Source organism: Amphibalanus amphitrite, unplaced genomic scaffold (genome assembly GCF_019059575.1).
Source record: "Amphibalanus amphitrite isolate SeventyFive unplaced genomic scaffold, NRLGWU_Aamphi_draft 000111F_arrow, whole genome shotgun sequence".
NCBI classification, from domain to species: domain Eukaryota; kingdom Metazoa; phylum Arthropoda; class Thecostraca; order Balanomorpha; family Balanidae; genus Amphibalanus; species Amphibalanus amphitrite.
The window spans coordinates 372,662-394,868 of record NW_024881606.1 but is presented as its reverse complement, the minus strand read 5'-3'; the positions used below and the strand labels follow the sequence as shown (position 1 = coordinate 394,868).

At 48.2% G+C, this 22,207-nt stretch overlaps 2 protein-coding genes across 5 annotated transcripts in view; both read right to left on the bottom strand.

Annotated features, from left to right (window-relative positions):
* Nucleotides 1-5,280: 5,280 nt before the first annotated feature.
* The window catches only part of LOC122381015 (L-xylulose reductase-like), a 32,709-nt gene continuing 15,782 nt past the window's right edge, over nucleotides 5,281-22,207 (bottom strand). The window contains exons 1-2 of one of the 3 annotated variants that reach the window (XM_043364695.1): nucleotides 19,097-19,116; nucleotides 5,281-6,593 (exon numbers count right to left, since the gene is read on the bottom strand). In XM_043364695.1, the coding sequence (XP_043220630.1) occupies nucleotides 5,835-6,569 (735 nt within the window). In that variant the 5' untranslated portion in view covers nucleotides 6,570-6,593; nucleotides 19,097-19,116 and the 3' untranslated portion in view covers nucleotides 5,281-5,834. Of the gene's footprint in view, nucleotides 6,636-7,043; nucleotides 7,445-19,096; nucleotides 19,117-22,207 lie in introns of those variants that run through there. The other 2 variants (XM_043364693.1, XM_043364694.1) reach the window with 2 other exon arrangements.
* On the bottom strand, nucleotides 17,794-22,038 carry LOC122381014 (L-xylulose reductase-like). 2 transcript variants are annotated; one of them, XM_043364692.1, is made up of 2 exons: nucleotides 21,738-22,038; nucleotides 17,794-19,137 (listed from the first exon to the last, which is right to left on the bottom strand). In XM_043364692.1, exon 2 carries the CDS (start codon nucleotides 19,070-19,072, stop codon nucleotides 18,338-18,340), a length of 735 nt encoding a protein of 244 aa, XP_043220627.1. In that variant the 5' UTR covers nucleotides 19,073-19,137; nucleotides 21,738-22,038; the 3' UTR covers nucleotides 17,794-18,337. The 2 variants fall into 2 exon arrangements, with proteins under 2 accessions (XP_043220627.1, XP_043220626.1); XM_043364691.1 differs by lacking the exon at nucleotides 21,738-22,038 and adding an exon at nucleotides 21,195-21,282.

Here is a 22,207-nt window from a genome sequence, read left to right as displayed (position 1 = left end):
AAGAGTAGTCGTCGAAAAACTGCTAGTGGCTGCCCTGATGACCTATCATGACCTTTGGAGTGACCGCTAGTCAGTTGATGGTCCATTGCCCAGAAACTTACAGTCCATGGAATAGTCGTTTTAATGAGAAACACGTAAAATTAATTCAGAAATATCAGCTGATTAGCGATGACGTCACATATAGTAACATGCCATCAGGCAGTCCTATACGGGCTACATGTAATTGTCGCCAAGCTCAGTCTCGCTAACAGTCCGTCCTCAAGCCCCTCCAAACATTTATCTATCGCATCCTTTGAGCAGTCAGCGCCGAGGTCCCACAGCTGGGACTCGTGTCGGAAAAACTCGCCCCACGAGCTCTACCCGCTGTGTCTCGTCCTCCGCTCGGTGCCACCCGGGTGCCTTTTCTTCTCTCCACGCGGCGCTTCCGGCGTCAGGGTTCACATCCGGCACCGGCTGGATCGGCGCGCGATCGACGCGCCCGGTCCCACGCGGCCGGAAACGCACAGCCGGCTATTGTCGCGCGTCGGCGCCGCAAAAACGACGGGCCGCGCGCGACGGAAGCGTCACGGGGGTGTCGCCGATGGGGGATGTCATGTGGGACGAGCATTGACGCGTCGCAGCCGGCCGGCGACCCGAGGCGTGGGCTTCGAGTGTGCGGGACGTGGGCGATGCGACTAGGGACTTACATGTGACAGTCTCTTTGCATGGTGACCTATAGGTCACTGCGGCACAGACGTGGATAATGGTGGAAGATAAACTTCGGTTTAAGTGGTCTGACTGGCTGTCGGCCCGAAAATTCGGTGCAAAAATGTATCCTTTTCACCGAAAAGGTAATGGCAGCTGACCCATACAGCCGTCCGATATTTCTAGGTGATTCGAACCAGAAGCATGCGATAAAACACAAGCCGCACCCAAGAAATCTCACCATTTCTATCTGATATCTTGACGATGGTAGCGTGAAGCGTTTACAGCTCAGTTGCATGCGTCAGTTACGCCAACGCCTTACACCGATCTTTGGCAGACGGCTGGGCAGCTTCAGTTGGAGATATACGTTTCTACGGCCGAGTGCAAGCCGTCGGAACTGCATGGCTGCAACGCCACACGGCTTACTCGTAATCGCATCGGGCCTTCAGTAGTTGGCGATAAGGCGATGGTTCTTTAGGTTCACTGAAGTCCACATCGGTCGGGAATCCATGGGCGGCGTCAGTGTTTGTCACTCAGGAGAGGGGGTGAAGGGAGATGGTTTTGGTCAGATGCGATAATTCTTGGGAGAGCTACCATTTGGGTATCAGATATGTTCCAACAACGGAAGCACATGGTTTATCTTAACTGATTTCATTCTTATGTTGATTTCAAGCATAACTGCTTGGACCTGCCTGTAGTACAAAGATCGTGTTTTTGTAAATGTTTCTGACAGCTATTTGTATCAAAAGAAAATAAATCCTTTTTAAACCTAAAAACTAAAAATTTACTTGCAATTAGTGGCGTGACAATTCGGATATGTTTTTGACTTGAAAGCTAAAAATGGACTTACAACTTAAATTTAATTACTATCGAATTTACTTTTCATATTCAGTAGGCTGTACACATACAATATTCTCTTATGGCAAGTCTCGAAGAAAATGAATAAGGCATCTCACTTGCTGGTTCTATCGCGGCATGTCACAGTAGGAACTGACTACTGACTGCTGGAACCCCAGCTGCCGCTCATAACCAACTTGGTCAGCTCGCCGCTCTTGATAGCTCGGCATCATCTAGACGTTTGGCGAGCTCTGCCAGCGTCGACTCCTTATTGCCTGTTGGGCCGCCGGAGTGGCCGCTATCGACACGCTCTGCCACAATCTGGACAATATTGCGCTCCCGGGCTGGATTCATGGGCTGAGGCACGCGGCACGCATTTCCAGCCGACCCTGGTCGTCCAGCGACCTCAAATATAGTTTAGGGCCTACATCATAGTGGGATAGCCTAGTGACCCCGAGTTTGGAAAATGTCCGCACTCGAAAAAGACTTGTGTTCCATCTGTTGGCATTGTTTCGTGATATTCGTTTTGTTTACCATCTTGCGCACGTTAGTGAGTATTGACTTACGATATGCTTGGGTGAGAAATAGGCCACATCTTTCGTTCACGGCGCTAGTGTCGTCCCATGGCCTCTCCGCTTGCGCACACACTGGTCCTCCCCTGCACACCCAGCTGCACCTTATCAGCTGTTCCAGTCACGTCTGATTAAACACGAATGTGACGGAGGACGGCCATGGCCGGTCATCTATTTGCCGCGGCAGGGGATCGGTCAGCTGTCCCGGGCCGGGCGCGGCGGCCGGCGGCGCGGCGGCCACAATCAGCTCTCGGCGCCGGCCTCAGAGGACTGGCCTGCCGGAAGGCGGTCGAACCGTGGTATTGGAGCTGCGACCGGTGTTTAACTGTGATATTTGAACTGCCGGCGGCGGTCAGACTATGATGAGACTGGACTCCGGTGGTCAAAGCATGGACTGCAGCTGCTGACGGTGGTCAAGTGGTAATACTGAAGCTGCGAATGGCGGTCAAGCCGCAATAATGGAGCTGTCGGTGCAGCAGTCAAACCAAGGGACTGGAGCTCCCGGCGCCGTTCAAACCATCATGACACTGAAGCTTCTGCCCGCGCCCAAACCATGAGACTGGAAATTGCTGGCGACGTTCAAACGTGTGAATCCAGAAAAGCAACAAAAAAAAAAAAACAAGATTGCTACAACAACTTTTGTCAGATTCAGTGTGGAACAAGGTGTGGAGGTCTTCAGATTTTAATTTATGCGAGGTGATCTGCAAATAAAATAGTGGCAGCCTTTGAAGCAGCATGAACGTTTTTGCCATGCTGTTTCCAAGCGATTATTCAGAAGAGAATCAACATGCAAGTCACCCAGCTTGAAACTAGGCAGACTGTTCGTGATGTCACCTATAAAAGTAGTTAGAGCCAAGTTGTGTTGGTAACAAAAGATTTCCAACCATGTTATCTCACGTTTAATGGTCAGCTTCAGGTTCAAACTATCATTCTAGCGTTCAGTTCAGTTCAATGTATTTCGAATCATTCCATTGCATGGTTTAGTATTTGATTCGATCACACACACAAAAGACATGGTACACCTAGCCCGTCCCCCCCCCCCACACACACACGTATACGTGTGTGTGTGGGGGGGGGGACGGGCTAGGTCGACAGCGTGGAGCGTGTGGCGCGCGCAGACACAGCCGCCCGTGTTGTGAACAAAGTGCGTAATGCCGCGGGAGCGAGCGGGTCCTTCAGCGCTCTGAAAACACGAATGTTGTCGCGATAGGTGACTAAATCCGTGATTTTGGGCCAGCCCAGTGCAGACAACACGGGGGAAATGTGATCACGGTGTTTCGCCCCAGATACGATTGTTTGAAAGTGATTCTACCCTCTCCGCCGGCGGTTTGCCGTCACAGCGGCTGGACTCCTCCAGCTCTGTCCACCTCTGCCCTTCTGTCTTCAATCTGCGGACACATTGGCCGCCGAGAGCGCCGTGTCCACACCACCTGGGACCTCTCTCCACCCCTCCCCTCTACCCTGCAGCCCCTCCTCCCCGCTCTGCCGCGTCTCTCCACCCCTCTGCCGCGTCTCTCTCGTCCGTCGCGCGGTTCATCGATAGCACCACCTCTCACGTCGTCCGTAACGCAAATATTTAGCCGGCACGCACCGCGTGGTGTCCCTTGATCCTTGGCGGCGCGGCCAGTGAGACGGCGTGTCGTTTGCAGCGGCCGGGGCAGACTGCAGTCGGCAGCGACAGTCTACAGGCCACTTAACACGTGTTTGTTGATGGTTGGCGCTGTCCGTGCGGCCCTGGCCGGATATACGAGGCCAGGGTGCGGGCAGACGTGGGTCGGGGCCAGACGGCGTGGGGCGAGAGAGAGAGAGAGAGAGAGAGAGAGAGAGAGAGAGAGAGGGAGAGGGAGAGGGAGAGAGAGAGAGAGAGAGAGAGAGAGAGAGAGAGAGAGAGAGAGAGAGAGAGAGAGAGAGAGAGAGAGAGAGAGAGAGAGAGAGAGAGAGAGAGAGAGAGAGAGAGAGAGAGAGAGAGAGAGAGAAGTTTTGAGAGCTGGTAAACGATAGAGGATAGAGCTCTCCGCAAGTGGCGTGGGATTGAAACGCATAATTACATTAACGTTCCATAATTTCGCATAATTGGATCTAAAATAAAGCACTGCCACAGGGTGCGAGAGGTGGCACTGAATGTGAATAGCATCGATAGGATACGTGTTACGGAATGATGATTAGATGTGGGTGTATTTTCTGGACGAATATAGCAAGTGTGCGTGCTCTGAGTAGTTATAATATTGACGGATGTCTTACTTCGTTGTTATTTTTGACAGATGCTCAGTTACTAGATAAATCACACGCATTACCAATATTTATTCAGGCTCAGTGTTAAATGAAGGTGGAAAACACAAAAGGTGCCTGCTTTTATTAGGTAACTATTTATACGTTTTGTGGGGCATTGTTACGGAGCGAGCGAAGCGAGCGGAGTCTTTCCTTAGATTAACGGAAATTTCTGAGTATGAGCGGCCGGCCGGCCGGCCGTGGTCACGGTTTTGCGACGCTTATATCTCAGCAACCACTTGACCGATTTACACGCGGTACTTTTTGTAGGGTAGCTTCATTCCTTCTACCAAGTATTGGACTATTCCCGATGCATGTAGGTGACCCCTTATGCACGTGCCACGTGCAAAACGAAGAGGTGTCACTTTTGTAATTGTTGCAATATCTTGGTAACTACTTGGCCGATTGCGCTGAAAGTTGGCATGTAGGTAGGCAGCCACTAGGCAATGCATATCCATGTGCCAGAGTTGGGGTGCTGCTGCACGTGCGCACGTGCAGGGGTCGATTCCAGATCTCGAGAACGGCTGGACCGATTGCGCTCAAATTTGGTACACGGTTACGGAGCAGTTAGTAGGGTGCCGTGCACAAGTCAGTTGGGACCCATTTTGCACGTGCGCACGTGCAGGGTGCCGCTTCCAGATCACGAGAACGGCTGGGCCGATTGTGCTCAAATTCGGCACATCGCTAGAGACCGGTTAGTAGGGTGCCGTGCACAAGTCAGTTGGAGGTACCCCCTCGCAATTTCGCACGTGCAAGGCCCACCCTCTCGCTCGCTCCGTTAGTCGCCCCATAAGGCGCTATACTGGTTAATAAGATTATTAAAAGGACGAGAATAGCTTCTCGCTGATATCCATGAAAATTAAAGAAAAAAACAGTTATATATTCGGGCGTGGTCTTTCCTCAGTGGTAGGTACAAATAGGAGCATGTATATTGTATATTTCCACTTTTTCACAAAAAAGGACATGCCACAGGAATGTTGTGTGCACCAGACCGGGTGAATACACGGCGCAGGCCGCCACAGCTACAGCCAGGGGGGGGGGGGGCGGGCTGGGGAAAGGGCGGTCGCCAGTCGATGCTTGCGAGCGTATTACATTTTTTTTTATTTATAGAATTCCAGTAACAGGCACCATTCTGACACACGTAATTTTTTCACTTGGACTAAGGACGAGCAGATGGGTAAGTGCGGGTCCTTTAGTGACATGTAAAAGTCTACGTGCTATAGATAACACAAACATGTCTCAAATCATCATTTCTACCACGTTCACTGGGAACTGAAAGGGCAAAGCATGAATGTTTGTAGAACACAATTATATTTTTACAACGCTAGCCATCATCCTCAGCCGTCATGATGGGTGACTACTCCTCGGCTCAGCTTGCGTTAGCTCCTCTGAACTGAATCCAGTGTCCCTCCCATCCACCTTTGCTCAGCCGGCGCAGAAGCTCTTCTCGATTAGTTTCCTCTGCATCTCTTCTCAGCGCGCCAGGGCGCCTCCGTCCACGGGCAGTGAGGCGCCAGTGATTAGGGCGGCGTGGTCGCTGAGCAGGAACATTGTGGCGCTCACCACGTCTTCTGTGGTGGCGAACCGACCCATCGGAATCCGGGTGAGGATCCAGTCGGCCATGGCCTGGTCTTCCCGCACGGACTTCGTCATGTCCGTCTCCACCACTGTCGGGTTGACGCAGTTGACGCGGATCCCCTTGGGTCCCAGCTCGAGCGTCATGACGCGCGTCAGGTGGTCCAGCGCCGCCTTCGAGGCGCAGTAGAGAGAGCCGCCCTGAACTGTCCTTAGTCCCAGCTCAGAAGACATGTTGATGATGACGCCTCCCTGGCCACGCTCAACCATTCCTCGAGCGATCACCTGTGCAACGTTGAAGGCCCCTTTCACGTTCACGTCAAACATGGTGTCCAGAGCTTCCTTTGTAGCCTCCAGAAAGGGCTCCAGGATAAGAATGCCCGCGTTGTTGACGAGACAGTCCACGGGCTCGATAGCCTCGACCGCTTCGCGCGTCGCCTCCCAGTCACTGAGGTCACAGGTTACCGTCTCCACCGAGGGGCACTCATCTTTCAGGGTGTCCAGGTGTTCTTCGGTCCGGGACAGGGCGATAACGTGACCCCCGCAGGCGACCACACGGATCGCCAAGGCTCGGCCGATCCCTCGGCCGGCGCCGGTGATCAGAACGCGCTTCCCAGACAGCGAGATCTCCATTGCTTAGGCTGACTGTTGCTGTGAGTGCAGAGCTGTTTAATGCAGTGTTTTGATAGCTCAATAGTTCTGAGAAGAAAAATAAAAGAGACTCAGATATCAATCGTAAATCCCACCTGAACACAAGCTCTTTATGTTTCTAAGAAGCTGCTATGCTGATACAAGCTCTCCGTTTTGCGTTCCGAAGCATACTTGAAAGACGCTCCTTTGAAATAAGATAACCGAAGGTTTGTTGTCAATAGTTAAAACACTATTCTTTAGTATACTGACAACACGCTACACGGCAAGTGAAATAATACTGAATGAAACGAAATAATGAAGTGATGTTCCTTGTTCGATGCGTTGTCAAAAACCCAATGCTCTTATCATCAGACAAAATAAAGAAGAACAGGGACAGCTATGTTCCGGCTTGTGCCTGTATCAGGAAATCTGCTGGGTTACGGCCTCGAACAATGAACAGTCGATGCCGGAACTTACATGATGGTTCAGTAGCGAAAGACGATCGCAGGTGCTGTGCGCTAAGGTCGGCCGTCTGATGGTCAATGTCGGTGTCCTGGACACAGGTATGCGCTTTTATACCCAGGAGGTCGATCGCTTCACCGCCCATTCGGTATCCACGCCCGTGCATCGCAGTACTGTATCGAACAAGCGTAACATGGCATGCAATTACAGTTTGATACCGAACTCTGATTGATCTCCTAATCATATTCCTGGCTAGTGATAACTAAACGTAATATGTAATTTAAACCTTTTTCAGTATAAAATTGCGATAGCTTTATTGAAATGTGTTGCCTTGAGTGTCCAATCCCTTGTTCCCCACAACGCAGACGGCAAGGGTGGGGGAAGAGGACGGTAACCAGGCCCAGGCGCCTGGGCGATGCCCAGACGATAGATTAGGTAGTCTGCCTTTATTGTATGACAAGCTATATGAAAAAGCATCACTTGAATCCAAATGAACTTGGTTGACGCCAATGTCACAAAAATCCAGTCACTTATTTATTCTTACTTAGGCTCAACAGCAAAAAAAGAAACGATGAACAGCATAGGCGGTGGAACGAGGGGGGGGGGGCACCGGGGCACCGTGCATCCCTTTGATTTTGGCATTTTAACATTAGCCCTATGGCGTTGCATGGAAAGAATGGGACCAAAAGTCGCCAGTGCCCCCCCCCCCCCCTTAATTGAAGGTGTTCCGCCGTCACTGATGAACAGAGTGATTTACTTCAATATTTACACAATCCTAGCTATTAACCCTCGCATGTGTGCGGCGTTTGCCAGCTTCTAATGTGTAGGGGGGGGGGTCGGTTGGACCCCCCTTGCCGCTTGGCCCCTGATCGAGCTAGAGCTTCGCGGAAAAAAACGAGCGTGTTGCGCGTGACGAGAGGAAGCCGATGATATCCAATTTTAAGGTCCTAGGTCATTGGTTGACCTTCCAGGTCAGGTCAATGACCCAAAGTCGGGAAAATCGGGACCTGTTAGAAAGTCGTAAAGTGTGGCTGTTAAGGGGTTTTCGGGGTGCTGATCACGAATGTCGTGTTAATTTTGATCACAGATGATGTCTTTAAGTATTTAGACTAGGTCGGGTCAGGTCACGTCAGGTCAACCAGTAAGCGTCGTGATGGGTATTCGTAGTACGTGTCAACCGCCTCTGACAGCTTCGTAACATGTTACGAAGTCACCAAAACTGCTTCGTAAATGTTCAAATGGTTGCTAAATTCGAATTCAGCTAAAAAACTAGCCTAGAAACAGGTAAAACTCGAAAAGTGAACCGAGGTCACTGACCGAGGTCAAAGGTCAGTGACCTGACCTGACCTTCAGGTGACCTTGATATCCACCCTTATGCATGGGAGCAACATCAAATCACATGTTTGAACGTTTGAAACCACGAAAAGCTTGCAAACGCGCGGCTAATGCGAGCCGACATACGCGGAATCGCGATTCCGGCCAAACATGGTCTCGGAAAAGAGGTCACAGGTCAAAGATCGTTTGGGTCAGGGTCATGAAATTTTCAGGGTAGGTGTAAAATTGATCAATGCGAGGGTACTGAAAGTTTCATCGTGATCAGTCGCTTTTTACGCGAGTTATTTGCGAAAAACCATGGGCCCCCTACACATGCGAGGGTTAAAGAAGACAAATTCCGTTGACATAACATGGTCGTGACTTTTCTCTGTCATCAGATCAATTATGAGAACACAGAATATGTGTGCTTAAAGGACGAACATAACCTTTTCCCACAAAATCTGATTTAATATAATTAGATAAATAAAAAAATAAAAAAAGTTGACCTTTTCCTCGACATCAAAAATGTAAAAAGCCGAATAATATATTTTAAAAAACGGTGAGCTTTCGGCCACTGGCCTTTATCAAACCAACGTGATAACAATGTTAAAAGACGATCCTGTGAATAATCTGTCTGCCATTTTTCAAAAACCGAAGATCGTGATATTTTAGGAAAGGCGCTACTCATAAGGGCAAACTATTTGATAGACCGATTGTCTACATAGTGTCCGATGTACGTAACATACATAATATACAATTGTACACGTAGCTGTCAAACACACATCGTATGGAAGGTATGTACACTAACGCCGATGTACATCACACACATAACAAAATAATATACACATACACATATTAATCGATTGAGTTGAAAAGGCTACACGCTCACAAGATACACATGATACAGGCGCTTACATGATTGGCCACGACGAAAGATTTGAGTTTATGTGCGGGCGGTTTGCTTTTATAAGTAGGGATTCTGCGATTTTTCTGTCCGGGTGGTCTTTGGAGCGATAAAGGACGCGAACCTGAAGAGGAAGGGATGATTTGTTTAGCGGCGCGCCGGGGTGGTGCTCACGGAAGTGGTCTCCCATCGGGGTCCCTTCGGATGCGCTCAAGGCGTCTCGTAAATGTTCGTTAAATCTTAGTCGAACAGGTCGTTTTGTCTCGCCAATATATGTGCCGTCGTCACCCTTTCCTTCACACAACTTACAATTTAGCCTGTAGACGACGTCTACAGGAAAGTTTTGAAAGCAGCTATTGAACTTTGTGGAAACGCACTTGTGGGACACTAGTGATTTCCTAAAGCGGTTAGCAGCTCACTCAGAGGGACAGGGGCTCGCCGAGGGATCTATATTCTTCAGCATAGATGTTGTGAATTTGTATGGAAGCATCCCCATCCCTGAGGCTATCGATGCGGTGATGGAGAAGTTAGAGGCTCACCAGGATGAGGTGGATACCTTCGGTCTCTCCCAGGATGATATTAAACATCTCCTTCAGCATTGTCTCACCAAGAACGTATTTAGGTTTGATGATAAATTTTACCGACAAACACTAGGGATCGCTATGGGCAATCCATGTGCCCCTCCCATAGCCATTCTCTTTCTGGATCGTTTTGAGCGCAAAGCGTTAGAAAACCTGGATCAGAAACCGTCCTTTTTGGTTCGGTACATTGACGATTACGCAGGCGTGTGGACCTATGGAGAGCAGGCTTTAGTAGATTTTCTGTCGCATTTAAACTCGCTTCATCCGACACTCCGCTTTACCATGGAGCATTCCGGTACAAAGTCGGGTGTGGCCTTCCTAGATACCTTAGTGACAGTAGTGACCCAGGGCCAGGTTACGAAGATTGAAACGGAACTTTACATAAAACCTACGAACTCAGGGATCATCCTGCACTATAAATCAGCCCACCCGAAGTCTACTAAACAAAACATAGTCCGTAGTCAGTTTCGGCGAGCGATCAGGAACTCTTCGAGCAGTGCTAAAGAGAGGGCGAGTATAGACAAGATTTGGACATTGTTGGTTCAAAATGGGTACCCAGAGAAAGTTCTTAGAAGGCTCTTGTGGGAGGTCAAACAGCAAGGGTCCAGATCCAGGATGGGTAAAGTTAGTCGAGACAAGGGCGAAGATGGCTTCTTATGTTTACCGTACATAGATGAAGAACTGCTATGCAAAATTCAAAGTAAAGTTAGGAAATCTGGCTTAGCTGTCAGGATAGCATGGAGGAACCCCCAAAAGCTACGAAACAAACTGGTTAGATCATCACTATCTAAACCTATCTGCCCTGGAGGCCCACGATGCAACATGTGTAAATCAGATTTTTCAGGTGATTGTACACAGAAGAACGTCGTCTACAGGCTAAATTGTAAGTTGTGTGAAGGAAAGGGTGACGACGGCACATATATTGGCGAGACAAAACGACCTGTTCGACTAAGATTTAACGAACATTTACGAGACGCCTTGAGCGCATCCGAAGGGACCCCGATGGGAGACCACTTCCGTGAGCACCACCCCGGCGCGCCGCTAAACAAATCATCCCTTCCTCTTCAGGTTCGCGTCCTTTATCGCTCCAAAGACCACCCGGACAGAAAAATCGCAGAATCCCTACTTATAAAAGCAAACCGCCCGCACATAAACTCAAATCTTTCGTCGTGGCCAATCATGTAAGCGCCTGTATCATGTGTATCTTGTGAGCGTGTAGCCTTTTCAACTCAATCGATTAATATGTGTATGTGTATATTATTTTGTTATGTGTGTGATGTACATCGGCGTTAGTGTACATACCTTCCATACGATGTGTGTTTGACAGCTACGTGTACAATTGTATATTATGTATGTTACGTACATCGGACACTATGTAGACAATCGGTCTATCAAATAGGTTGCCCTTATGAGTAGCGCCTTTCCTAAAATATCACGATCTTCGGTTTTTGAAAAATGGCAGACAGATTATTCACAGGATCGTCTTTTAACATTGTTATCACGTTGGTTTGATAAAGGCCAGTGGCCGAAAGCTCACCGTTTTTTAAAATATATTATTCGGCTTTTTACATTTTTGATGTCGAGGAAAAGGTCAACTTTTTTTATTTATCTAATTATATTCAATATGTTCCTCGCTCGAGCACTTAGTAATATTACCAAAAATCTGATTTAGGATCATTTTTGGAAAGAAAACAAGAAATTAAAATGTAAATTAAAACAATTTTACTCACATCGCTTACTTACTTACCTAATACTCAATATCTTGCGTTGGCTATGGGTCTTGTGAGCTTTTGACACCTTGATTTCGGCCTTTTTTACCAGTCATACCTCCCACCTATCATGGAACATGCTGTTCGACGATGTACAGATGTCATTTGTCAAGGTCAGGGTTAAGGTCAACCTAGGTCATCTAAAATCATTGCGTTTTAGGCTAGCTGAATTCACTTTTTGTGAGGTTTCTTTGACTGTATTTTGGTAAAACCTTCTCATTCCATGATCTCATGTAATGTGGACACATAAGCAATCGGTGCACACATCAGTATGCACACAGACACACACAGACATATAAACACAGGTCCTTGACCTTGACCTAACTTGACCTGAAATGACCTCAGCAGTAAAAACCTTGTCGGATAGTGTGACAAAGAGGTTCTAGCTGGCTTGGCACCACAAAACGGCATCATCATCGGTATATGATGAGCAGCGCACTTGATATCCAACGGTGACCCAAAACAGCAACATTTTTTTTAGTTTGACCTGACCTGGAAGGTCAATGACTGACCTGAGAAGGTAAAACTGGGTATCATTGGATTCGTCTCTTCCCAAAGAATCTTTTTGGTCTTACCGCGAAGCTCTATCTCCAACAGGAATGAAATGGCGCGTGGGGGGTCCCCCCATGTGCGTGATGGCCTCCATGGATGGGAAAATGGCATGTGCGGGCGAGGGTTAACCGAAATAAGAAAGGCCATATTCTCCCTTTAAAACTCAGCCAACACCTTTTTTTAATTGGTGCAAGCGTTGGCTTGACGGATAAATTAAAACCATTCAAATTTGACCTCGACTGTGAACTGTGGATTGTGTCATGATTATCATTCAGCTGCCCTGACGTCTGCTGGGCAACTTATTGAGAAAATACGTACAAATCATGTAACGTAAGGTATGCGACTTTGTTGGCGTTGCCTGCACCATTTACACATGGGCGAAGTGCCGCTGAACAGACTTCAATAGCCACGTTTTGGGCGTTGCAGCCTCCAATGTCGGGGCGTGATGGCGGGCTGAGTCTAACACCTGGTGGCGTGGCTATCTGTTAATGATTTGGGTTACAAGGCGAGGTTTCAATGTGAATTACGATGCACTGACACAAAATGGTCTTGTTTTGGATCTCTCAATTGGTCTACTTTGGGCAGCGTTACAGAAAACACTACACATACCTATGTGAGCATTCTGCATTGAACAATATGCACCAGCACCATAATACGGTTATTGCAAAATGAAAGAAACATAACTGTTTTTGTCAGGAGCCTAGAGCCCTGAAATATTAAGATACGACATAACAAGAATCGTCAGCATCGAGTACATTGATCCACGCATAGCGTGGCATGTATCCGACAAGCTCATGCATACCGAATAACCACAAGCATGTTCGTGCCCTTTGGCGGTGGCGGCACCGTGGAGTCGTTAATAGCATTTAGATTGGAATCGTGCGCTCAATAGGAATAGATATGGATTACGGGAAGTATATAATCCGTACCTATAGGTATGAATAACGAACATACTGTGATTAAGTCACGAACGTTTGTTATCAGTTAAGTTCCGTTATTTGAAGCTTCACATTAGCTGCAACCAGATACTCCTGAAAATGCATTGGCCGCCAATATGAAGTGTTGTGGGCGACGAACGTACTCTATTGCTTTGCGTATATTGATGATTGCAATGGATTTACAGCATCGTGAATCCTCCTGGGTTGTTGCAGTTTCCATGCGTTTCTTACCACAAATGAGACAGGCTCAACTACACCTTTTTAGGCGCAAATTAATCTAACTGAAGACCAAATTAAAACAAGTGAAATCCAATTTAAGACAAGTGAAGCCCATATTAAAACAGTTGAGATCCAAATTAATCTTTGTGAAATGCATTTAAAAACAATTGAAATGCAGTTTAAAACGCTTGAAAGACCGCAGAATATACGAACTGCAGAAAGCTATTGGTGTCGCAAATGATTGCCAATGAGTGATCAATTTGCTTATGATTTCAAGAAGAAAATGTAAAATCAAATACCAAATGACATCGTCTTTATTTGTATTCTTTCCAGGACGAAGACAAAAATCCTGACCGGGCAGGAGGTAATATCGCTGTGGGAAACCAATGTCCAATGCCATCGTATATTGGTACGGTACAAACATCAATGATCATGCTCAATACCAATAAATGTCGGTGTAATTCATTGACAACAAGTGCGCTGTTTACATTCTTACGGTAATTCATGGGCGATGCTGGCCCCCGGTGCGGCACATTGGAGCGGCCGCGGAAAACCTGGCACCGTGACCGCCTCCCCCGGCCGCACCCGGTAGTTCTCGTTCCATGCAATCCGATAATCATTGCACTACGAGTGTAGCGCTCACACGCCCATCGCCAAGTCCATGAGTGCCAGACACCCAGCGAAGTGCTTTTGGACGTGATTGCAAGCGTGCATGCACATGATGGGTGTGATGCGAGGCATGGCGGCATCAATGTTGCGCTCGAGATATCGAAGCCGGTGCTCGGTCTGTGAGATCCCCGTCTCTGGCGTCATCATCTCCTGAAAGCTGGCTGTCATGCTGTTCTTCATCGCCGCCTTCATCGCCGACCAGCACTCCTCAATGGGGTTAAGGGGTGCGCTGTAGGGGGCGGTGCGGAGGATTTGGACGCCCTCAAACTCTGGCTCCGCTTGGATGGCCTCCAGGTCGGTGTGGGCTGGCGCGTTGTCGCACACCACCACGACATTCTCCATCGGCTCTGGACAGTGTCGAAGAGCTCGCCGGAGCCATTCGCAGCAGTCCTCCTTGCGGAACGATCCGCGCCGCCGCTCCCAGTACACCATGCCCGTTTGGCTTATGGCGCCGATGACATGGATGTTGTCGCCCTTACCTGTGGCGACCTTCACGCAGCACCGTTGGCCGCGGCGGGACCGTCCCTCTGAACGTCGGAGAAACAAATTTACATTTGTTTCGTCCATGTACAGGATCGTCTTGCCAGCACCAGTGGCTTCCATTACCTTTCGCACAAAGGTGGCTCTTCTGTCTTTATTTGTCGCACTGTTCATTGTTACCGGCTCGGGCAGGACCTTCTTAACCGTGTACATGCGACCACTCAGGTGCTTGTGAACAGTGTTGGTGGACAGCTGCACACCAGTCTCCTCGCGCAGTTTGTTCGCGATCTCCTTCAGAGTGAGCTGAGGGCTAGCTTCCACATAGCCCACTAAAGTGTCAATCATTGCCGCGTCCACCTTGCAGACCGTTGCGCCACCTCGCTTCCTTGGTGGCCCGTCACCGTCACCCTCGCCTCGCCGAATGTAGCCGTAGGCAGTCTTCACGGCAACTCCATTGGCAGTGGCGGCCTGCTTCCAGTCGCCGCCAGCTTTGAAGCAGTCTATAATCCGCTTCCGAGCATCACGTAGGACTCGGACGTAGTGCCCACGCCGGGTTCCTGGTTTGACTCCACGTCGATTCGGCGTGTTTGCCGGCGCTGGTTGGTCAACTTCCTGATCCGTGTCTTCTAAGACCTGAAGGTCACCCTCCATGATGCAATGCAATTGTATGGTACAGAAGTTATTGGTATTTACAGAAGAAATGAATATTACATAGACTATAAAGCCAACTTTTCACACCAATCTACTTCAAGTGAGTGAAATAAGCAGGACTCAAAGGAGCCGTCGTCTTCAGCTCAGAAAAAATGTCAGTAAAATTAGTTTTTTTTTTCACGTGCAATTTTACTGTGCAAAACCATGCACCTTGTTTTAGTAAACCTCCGTTAGGCACATCAGTGCACCCACCTGCATAGGCATAGGTTAAGGTATCATAGCTTCAACAATCGCCACATAGGTAAATGTTCAACACATCCAATAATGTTAAACTCATCAACTGTTTTAAATTGCATTTCAATTGTTTTAAAATGCATTTCACAAAGATTAATTTGGATCTCAACTGTTTTAATATGGGCTTCACTTGTCTTAAATTGGATTTCACTTGTTTTAATTTCGTCTTCAGTTAGATTAATTTGCGCCTAAAAAGGTGTAGACCATGTGCTAGGTAACTTACCAGTAATCAATAGCTACCTCTGAGGACTTGGTTCTAGTGATTGGCGAAGCGTGAGCTATTCTACTACCAGCATTAGTTAATGGTCAGTAGCAGCTGACAGTACGAAAGGGCTATCAAGGGATTATGCAGTACCTACTGCCGATGCTGCTGTCGAAATCAAAGTCAAATGCCTCCTGTGTTCTGAGAACCCCCATTAACCTTCTCATGTGACGTAGTGGCGCGGAGATCGGCTGAGGGTGCTGCGTCCTCCTTATGGCTATTCTTGCTATGTCTTGGCAGAGATAAGACAGGCCAGTTCGAGCGAATTTCGCTCTACGTTCTTTATCAAACATACGTTTTTTCAGTCTATGTATAGGATTGTTTGATGTCCAATGCCCATCCTGTGCAATACCCATAATTTGCGAGTACCATTAAATCGTTTCCTGTGATCGGAACTGTAATAACGTCCAGCTGACCGGCTCTTTTCTCATGCGAATCCACTTCAATTGACTCAAGATCAATTCACCGTCTTCCGAGCGAAACAGGCCGGAACGGCCGTTGATATTACCGGGAACTGTCGAATAGGGAATTTTGAATGTCAACAGGTGGATGCTGGAACTGATGATAGGATGCCATATTTGTGTGTCTTTGCTGCTATATGCATAGCATATAATAGAGCTAAACGAATGCTACAGGGGGATGGGTGGTTACACGAAATAGTGGTGTTAATGTGGGCTGACTGCAATAACTCGTCATTGACTGAAAGCTGCTGCTGTCGCTGGTAATGGTGGTGTTGGTGTTGGTGTCGGTGTGGGTGGTATTGGTGGTGGTGTTGGTGGTGTTGTTGGTGGTGTTGGTGGTGGTGGTGGAAGGGGGAACTGGGCCCTCCGCTATTTTTTTTTTTTTTTGCTTAGCGAACACACACATGTATATTTAGCGGAAATTGGGAATTGACGTACCTACCTAAATGTGGGTGGTAACTGGTAGCCATACGTATTATTACCAGTAAAACGCCTTTTGGGCGAAGAACGAGCGAGCGAGATAGTGAGCCCTGCACGTGCGGAAGGGCGAGAGGGTGCTTCCAACGGGCTTGTGCAAAGCACCCTTCTAACCGGTCGCCAGCGGTGTGCCAAATTTGAACGCAATCGGCCCAGCCGTTCCTGAGATCTGGAAGCGGCATTCTGCACGTGCACACGTGCAAACGGGGTCCAAAATGACTTTTGCACGGCACCCTACTAACTGGTCCCCAACCGTGTACCAAATTTGAGCGCAATCGGCCCAGCCGTTCTCGAGATCTGGAAACGCCCCCTGCACGTGCGCACGTGCAGTAGCACCCTAACCGCAACACATGGGAATGCATTGCCTGGTGGGTGCCTACCTGTATGCCAAGTTTCAGCGAAATCGCTCCAGTAATTACCGAGTTACTGAAATGGGAACAAATTTGGCACCTCTTATTGTTGTATTTTGCACGTGCACTGGGGGTGACCCACATACATCGAGAGTATCCTATTTTGGGTAGAAGGGATGCTGCTACCCTACAAAAATCACCGCAAGTCAATCGCCCAAGCGGCTGCTGAGATATGAGCCTCTCAAAATCACTACTTTTGCAAAACAGCTTGAACACCCTTGACTTTTCACGTGGCACGTGCCACACGGTCACTGAGATGTATCAAAAGTAGTCAATTACGGGGTAGAAGGGATGGGGCTACCCAACAAAAAAGACCGCAGGCCAATCGGTCCAGCGGTTGCTGAGATATAAGCCTCTCAAAAGCGTTACAGGCCAGGCCGGGCCGGGCCGGGCCGGGCCGCTCATACTGAGATTTTTCCGTTATATTGAAAAGACTCACTTCGCTCGCTGCGCTCGCTCGCTCGTAAAAAAAGAGTGCTGTTTTCATTCTGCTGCTCAGCTTTTCATGATGTGATGTGAAGGAAGACATGTCTTAACACTCATTGCAATGAGTCATCATCCACAATTGCTATCTCATCAATCATATCAGTCAACTTTTCTCTTTTAGGGGCGGGGAAGGGGGTTGAGGTGGGAGAGGAGCCTGGCTGTCCGGCCAGTCGGCCGCTCCTTTTTTGTATTTTTCTTAGCGTTCATCAACGCTCAATCGAAATTATTTTTAGCCCCTATGCCTATTCCTGATTGATGTACAGTATGTGACTTAAGTGTTTGCGGATCGCGAGCATGCTTCGATATCTATTTTTATTCTTGATCCAAAAGCACAATTTACACAGTCGACACTATGTACAGGGCGTCCCATAAGTTCGTTCTTACATTGTATTTGCATGTAAAACGGAGTACTTGCGTTTTGATATATTTTTGACCACTCAATGTGCTACTCATTTCATTGGCAAACACACGGATACACGCTGCGCCATGCCAGCCGCCATGTTTTGCAGCGTGGCCGGCTTGAACCTAGCCCACACTGACCTGGCATGCGTCGTGAGCTCCTAGAGGCCGGAACATGAACAGCGCCTCGCTTCGACGAGGCATTCCCAACATATTTTTTTATTAAATTTCGGTCAGCTGAGTTGCCTGGCACGTGATCTTGCCACAGACGCTTGCCACAGTCTCCTGAAAACATTTATGAGCTTTTCTTGGCCTGTGCGCCGATGCACGTCTTGCTTGAAGATGGGCCTTTGGCTCCAGTGGCTCCCTCAGCTCTTCTCGGCGCCGCAGTGGCTCATGCTCAGCGCGCAGTGGCTCATTCTCAGCGCGCAGTGGCGGAATTCTCAGCGCGCAGTGGCTCCTCCGTCCACGGGCAGCGCTACTCCGCTGATCATAGCGGCGTGGTCGCTGAGCAGGAACAGTGTGGCGCTCACCACGTCATCAAGCGAAGCGAACTGACCCATCGGGATCCGGGTGCGAATCCACTCGGCAGTGTCCGGATTCTCCCATACAGCTCTCGACATGTCCGTCTCAACCAGCGTCGGGTTGACGCAGTTGACGCGGATCCCCTTGGGTCCCAGCTCGAGCGTCATGACGCGCGTCAGGTGGTCCAGCGCCGCCTTCGAGGAGCAGTAGATAGCGCCGCCCTGAATTGTCCTTAGTCCCAGCTCCGAAGACATGTTGATGATGACGCCTCCCTTGCCACGCTCAACCATTCCTCGAGCGATCACCTGTGCAACGTTGAAGGCCCCTTTGAAGTTGACGTTGAATATGGTGTCCAGACTTTCCTTACGAGCCTCCAGAAATGGTTCAAAAATGAAAGCACCAGCGTTGTTGACGAGACAGTCGACGGGTCCCAGAGCCTCGACCGCTTCGCGCGTCGCCTCCCAGTCGCTGAGGTCGCAGGTTACCGTCTCCACCGAGGGACACTCGGCCTTCAGGGTGTCCAAGTGCTCCTGGGTCCGGGACAGGGCGATCGCGTGACCCCCGCAGGCGACCACACGGATCGCCAAGGCTCGGCCGATCCCTCGGCCGGCGCCGGTGATCAGAACACGCTTCCCAGACAGCGAGATCTCCATTGCTCAGTTTGACTGCTGCTGTGATGAGTGCCGGTTTGATGTAGCGTCTAGGTTGTTTTGCAACGCTGCGGAAGAATAACAAAGTCTGTCAGATATGTAAATTCAATGGGGCTTGTTTTGTGTTAGGGTGGGGAAAGGAAAAGGATAGTTGGAGAAGGTGGGGATATCGTGCTGGCAAGGATGATGTAAATGAGGCGAGTGATCGGGATCAGGAATGGGGAATCTCCATATCCTGGTCGATGTGCGTTAGTATCGTTAACCCGCGCGGGGCTGGGGTCTCCAGCCGAACGCGCGGGGCTGGGGGGGGGGTAAATTTTACCCCCCTGTTATCTCCCGAACTAATGGTCCGATTTGGAAAATTCAAACGCCAATCGAAAGCTCTCATCACGAACTACTAAAAACATGTACTTAATTTAAAGTTTGAGGTCAAGGTCAAGGTCAGGTCAAGGGTACAAATTGCAAGTTTCTACAGTATCGGCCTTGCACCGTAGTTGCCGAAGAATGGAGTCATGGACTGAGACTGATCGCCCAAAACGTGTTCTTAGGCTACCAAGACAATATTCGTTGCATACAATATCATTCAGAGGTCAAGGTCAAGGTCAGGTCAGGTCAGGTCAGGTCAGGTCACCAAAAAACAAAATATAGAAAAGGGCATGTGCGACACATGTTTTATGGGTCATTTTACTCATAGAATTCAACAGGCACACTCAATAAGTGATATGGACCACCTCTGGATGAATTTCAGGTCGAGGTCAGGTCAAGGTCAGGTCAAGTGAGGTCAAATTTTGAAGTTGGTTGTTAAGGCCTAAAAATGTGTCTATCTGATGCAGTTTTTCACGGCGAATCGAATGGTGCTATTTTTGTTTCCGTACGAGGTCTAGAACTTCCAAAAAAGACATTTTTCAAAAATTTTGTGTGTCGTGACGTCATAAAATTGTGAATAACTCCCACATTTTTGAACCGATTCTTCTAAAATTTGGTATGTAGGTGCACATAGACCACTTCTCTGACATATATTCCGGTTTTTTCGATAGACTCAAAATTTTGGATTTTATAATGATTTTCCCAAAAAAAGTCAGTTTTTTGAAAAAATTAGGCCAAAATCCAAAATTTTCAAAAAACCGAGATAGCCATTTGATAGACAAAGTAAAATTACGTATAACATTTTTGTTACGTCTTGATTCCTTTAAAAATGAAGATGTTAGCGGCGTTTGAACTTTTGCCGTTTTTGAGGCGAAAATGGCGAACATGACGTCACTAAAACGTCAATTTCTCAAAAATTTTCCGACGGATTTCGCTCAAATTTGCAGGGAACGTGTCAAATTGATGTAAGAAAAGGTACTGAAAGTTTGGCGGCGCTGCGCGCCGCCGTTTTTGAGATATCGCAAAAATTCGCGAGGGGGGGTAAAATTTACCCCCCCCCCCAGCCCCGCGCGGGCTAATTGGAGATCCACCTATCTATGTCGTTTGTCTAGGGATTATCTGTCTTCATCAACTGATATCCTTTGTCTAGGGGTATATGTATAGCTTACTTCCTCACGTCCTTCTCCCTGTCCTTTAACGAGTCCCAACTACAAGAAATAACTAACTTCGAAGAGATGACCCGAATATAGGTATTGTAAATAAAAGAAGGCCGAAATGATCAATGCCAGAGAGAAGCAAATCAAGCCAAAGAGTAGAATTGAACAATGCCACCATATAGGAGGTTTGCTAAAGCAAAGCAAGACAATCAGCCAAAATGATTTATGCAAAACATACTAAAAAGCGAAATAATAACACCGAAATAGTCATTCCGAAACAGGCTCATGATATCAAAACGTCCAAAAGTGCCAAAAACAGATTGATTCGAATCCATGCAAGTAAGCCGAGACAAACAATCGAACCACGCAGGCAAATACCGTGCTGCAGCCTTATGCAATATGATTATGCATGCATGTGTACTGTGGAATGTTGTGGGGGTAAGCGCCCTCGTCCAGTGATTCAACTGAAATGGAGTCTTAAACCAGAAAGGCTGCCAACACCCTCTCACTTTCTCGTCTGAGTGACCGATAGCGACTAGGCATAATGCTGCCAATCCTGTAAGAGATCCGGCGAAGGCTAAATGTGAAACTAAGGTCCTTACATGTTGAGTGACGAGAAAACACACCGTTCACTCTCGTCTGCCGCGACGCGGCAGCTTCCCGCGCGCACCACCGATACACTGAAGCCCTGAGCCGAACGTCTAGAGAGAGAGAGAGTCGCCCAAAGAGAGTGGAACGAGAGTATAGAAAGAGAATGTCCTCCGCCGCCCGAATGCCGCAGGTACATTTCCCAACACAAGGCCAGGTCATGATCTCACTAGCCGCCGCGCCGGCCGGTGCGGCTCGCGGAGCCGTGTGGTCGGTCACAAACTAAACGCACTACAAGCGCATCATACAAAGTCGTCACTCCATATATATGCTAAGGGGCTATGCTACGGTTGCGCAGGTAACATTGCACATTGTAGACCAGAAATAGATGTTACTAAAACAGTACGTACAGTGTTGTTTATTCGCTATTCATTAACGATCAATTAACGATTAACGACAAACTAACGTCTAACAATTAATATTATTCATCAATATAATTGATAACGATCGTTATTTTATGAATAAAGATATTTCAATTTCAGTAATGGATTACCTACCTTTATGCACGATCTGGCGTCTTGTTTCTCCCAATCTTCGGCAAGAACGTGGAACGTGCGCAGTGTCCGGCCGCACTGGTTCTGTCTTAAAAGTTCAAGCGTACATGCCTAGAGCTCGTATAGTGGCAGTACTATGTAGTTTGTCCTTCACATGTCTCTGTCATGACCCATATGACCTCGGGTGTTTATGGTGGACCGTGGACAGTTTATTTTATTTTTAGATGTTTTATAAACCAAAAGAGCATGGCAGTAATGGCTGAGATAGACAAGGCTGTCTAGTGTTCACACAAAGATTGGCTGTCTCGATGCTCATTGGATGAGAGGGAGAGAGAGAGAGAGAGAGAGAGAGAGAGAGAGAGAGAGAGAGAGAGAGAGAGAGAGAGAGAGAGAGAGAGAGAGAGAGAGAGAGAGAGAGAGAGAGGGTAAAGGTAGTAGAGAGAGAGAGAGAGAGAGAGAGAGAGAGAGAGAGA

Bases quoted from the DNA above. Each gene is read 5' to 3' on its own strand.
- LOC122381014 (XM_043364692.1), bottom strand. From the start codon at position 19,072: ATGGAGATCTCGCTGTCTGGGAAGCGTGTTCTGATCACCGGCGCCGGC.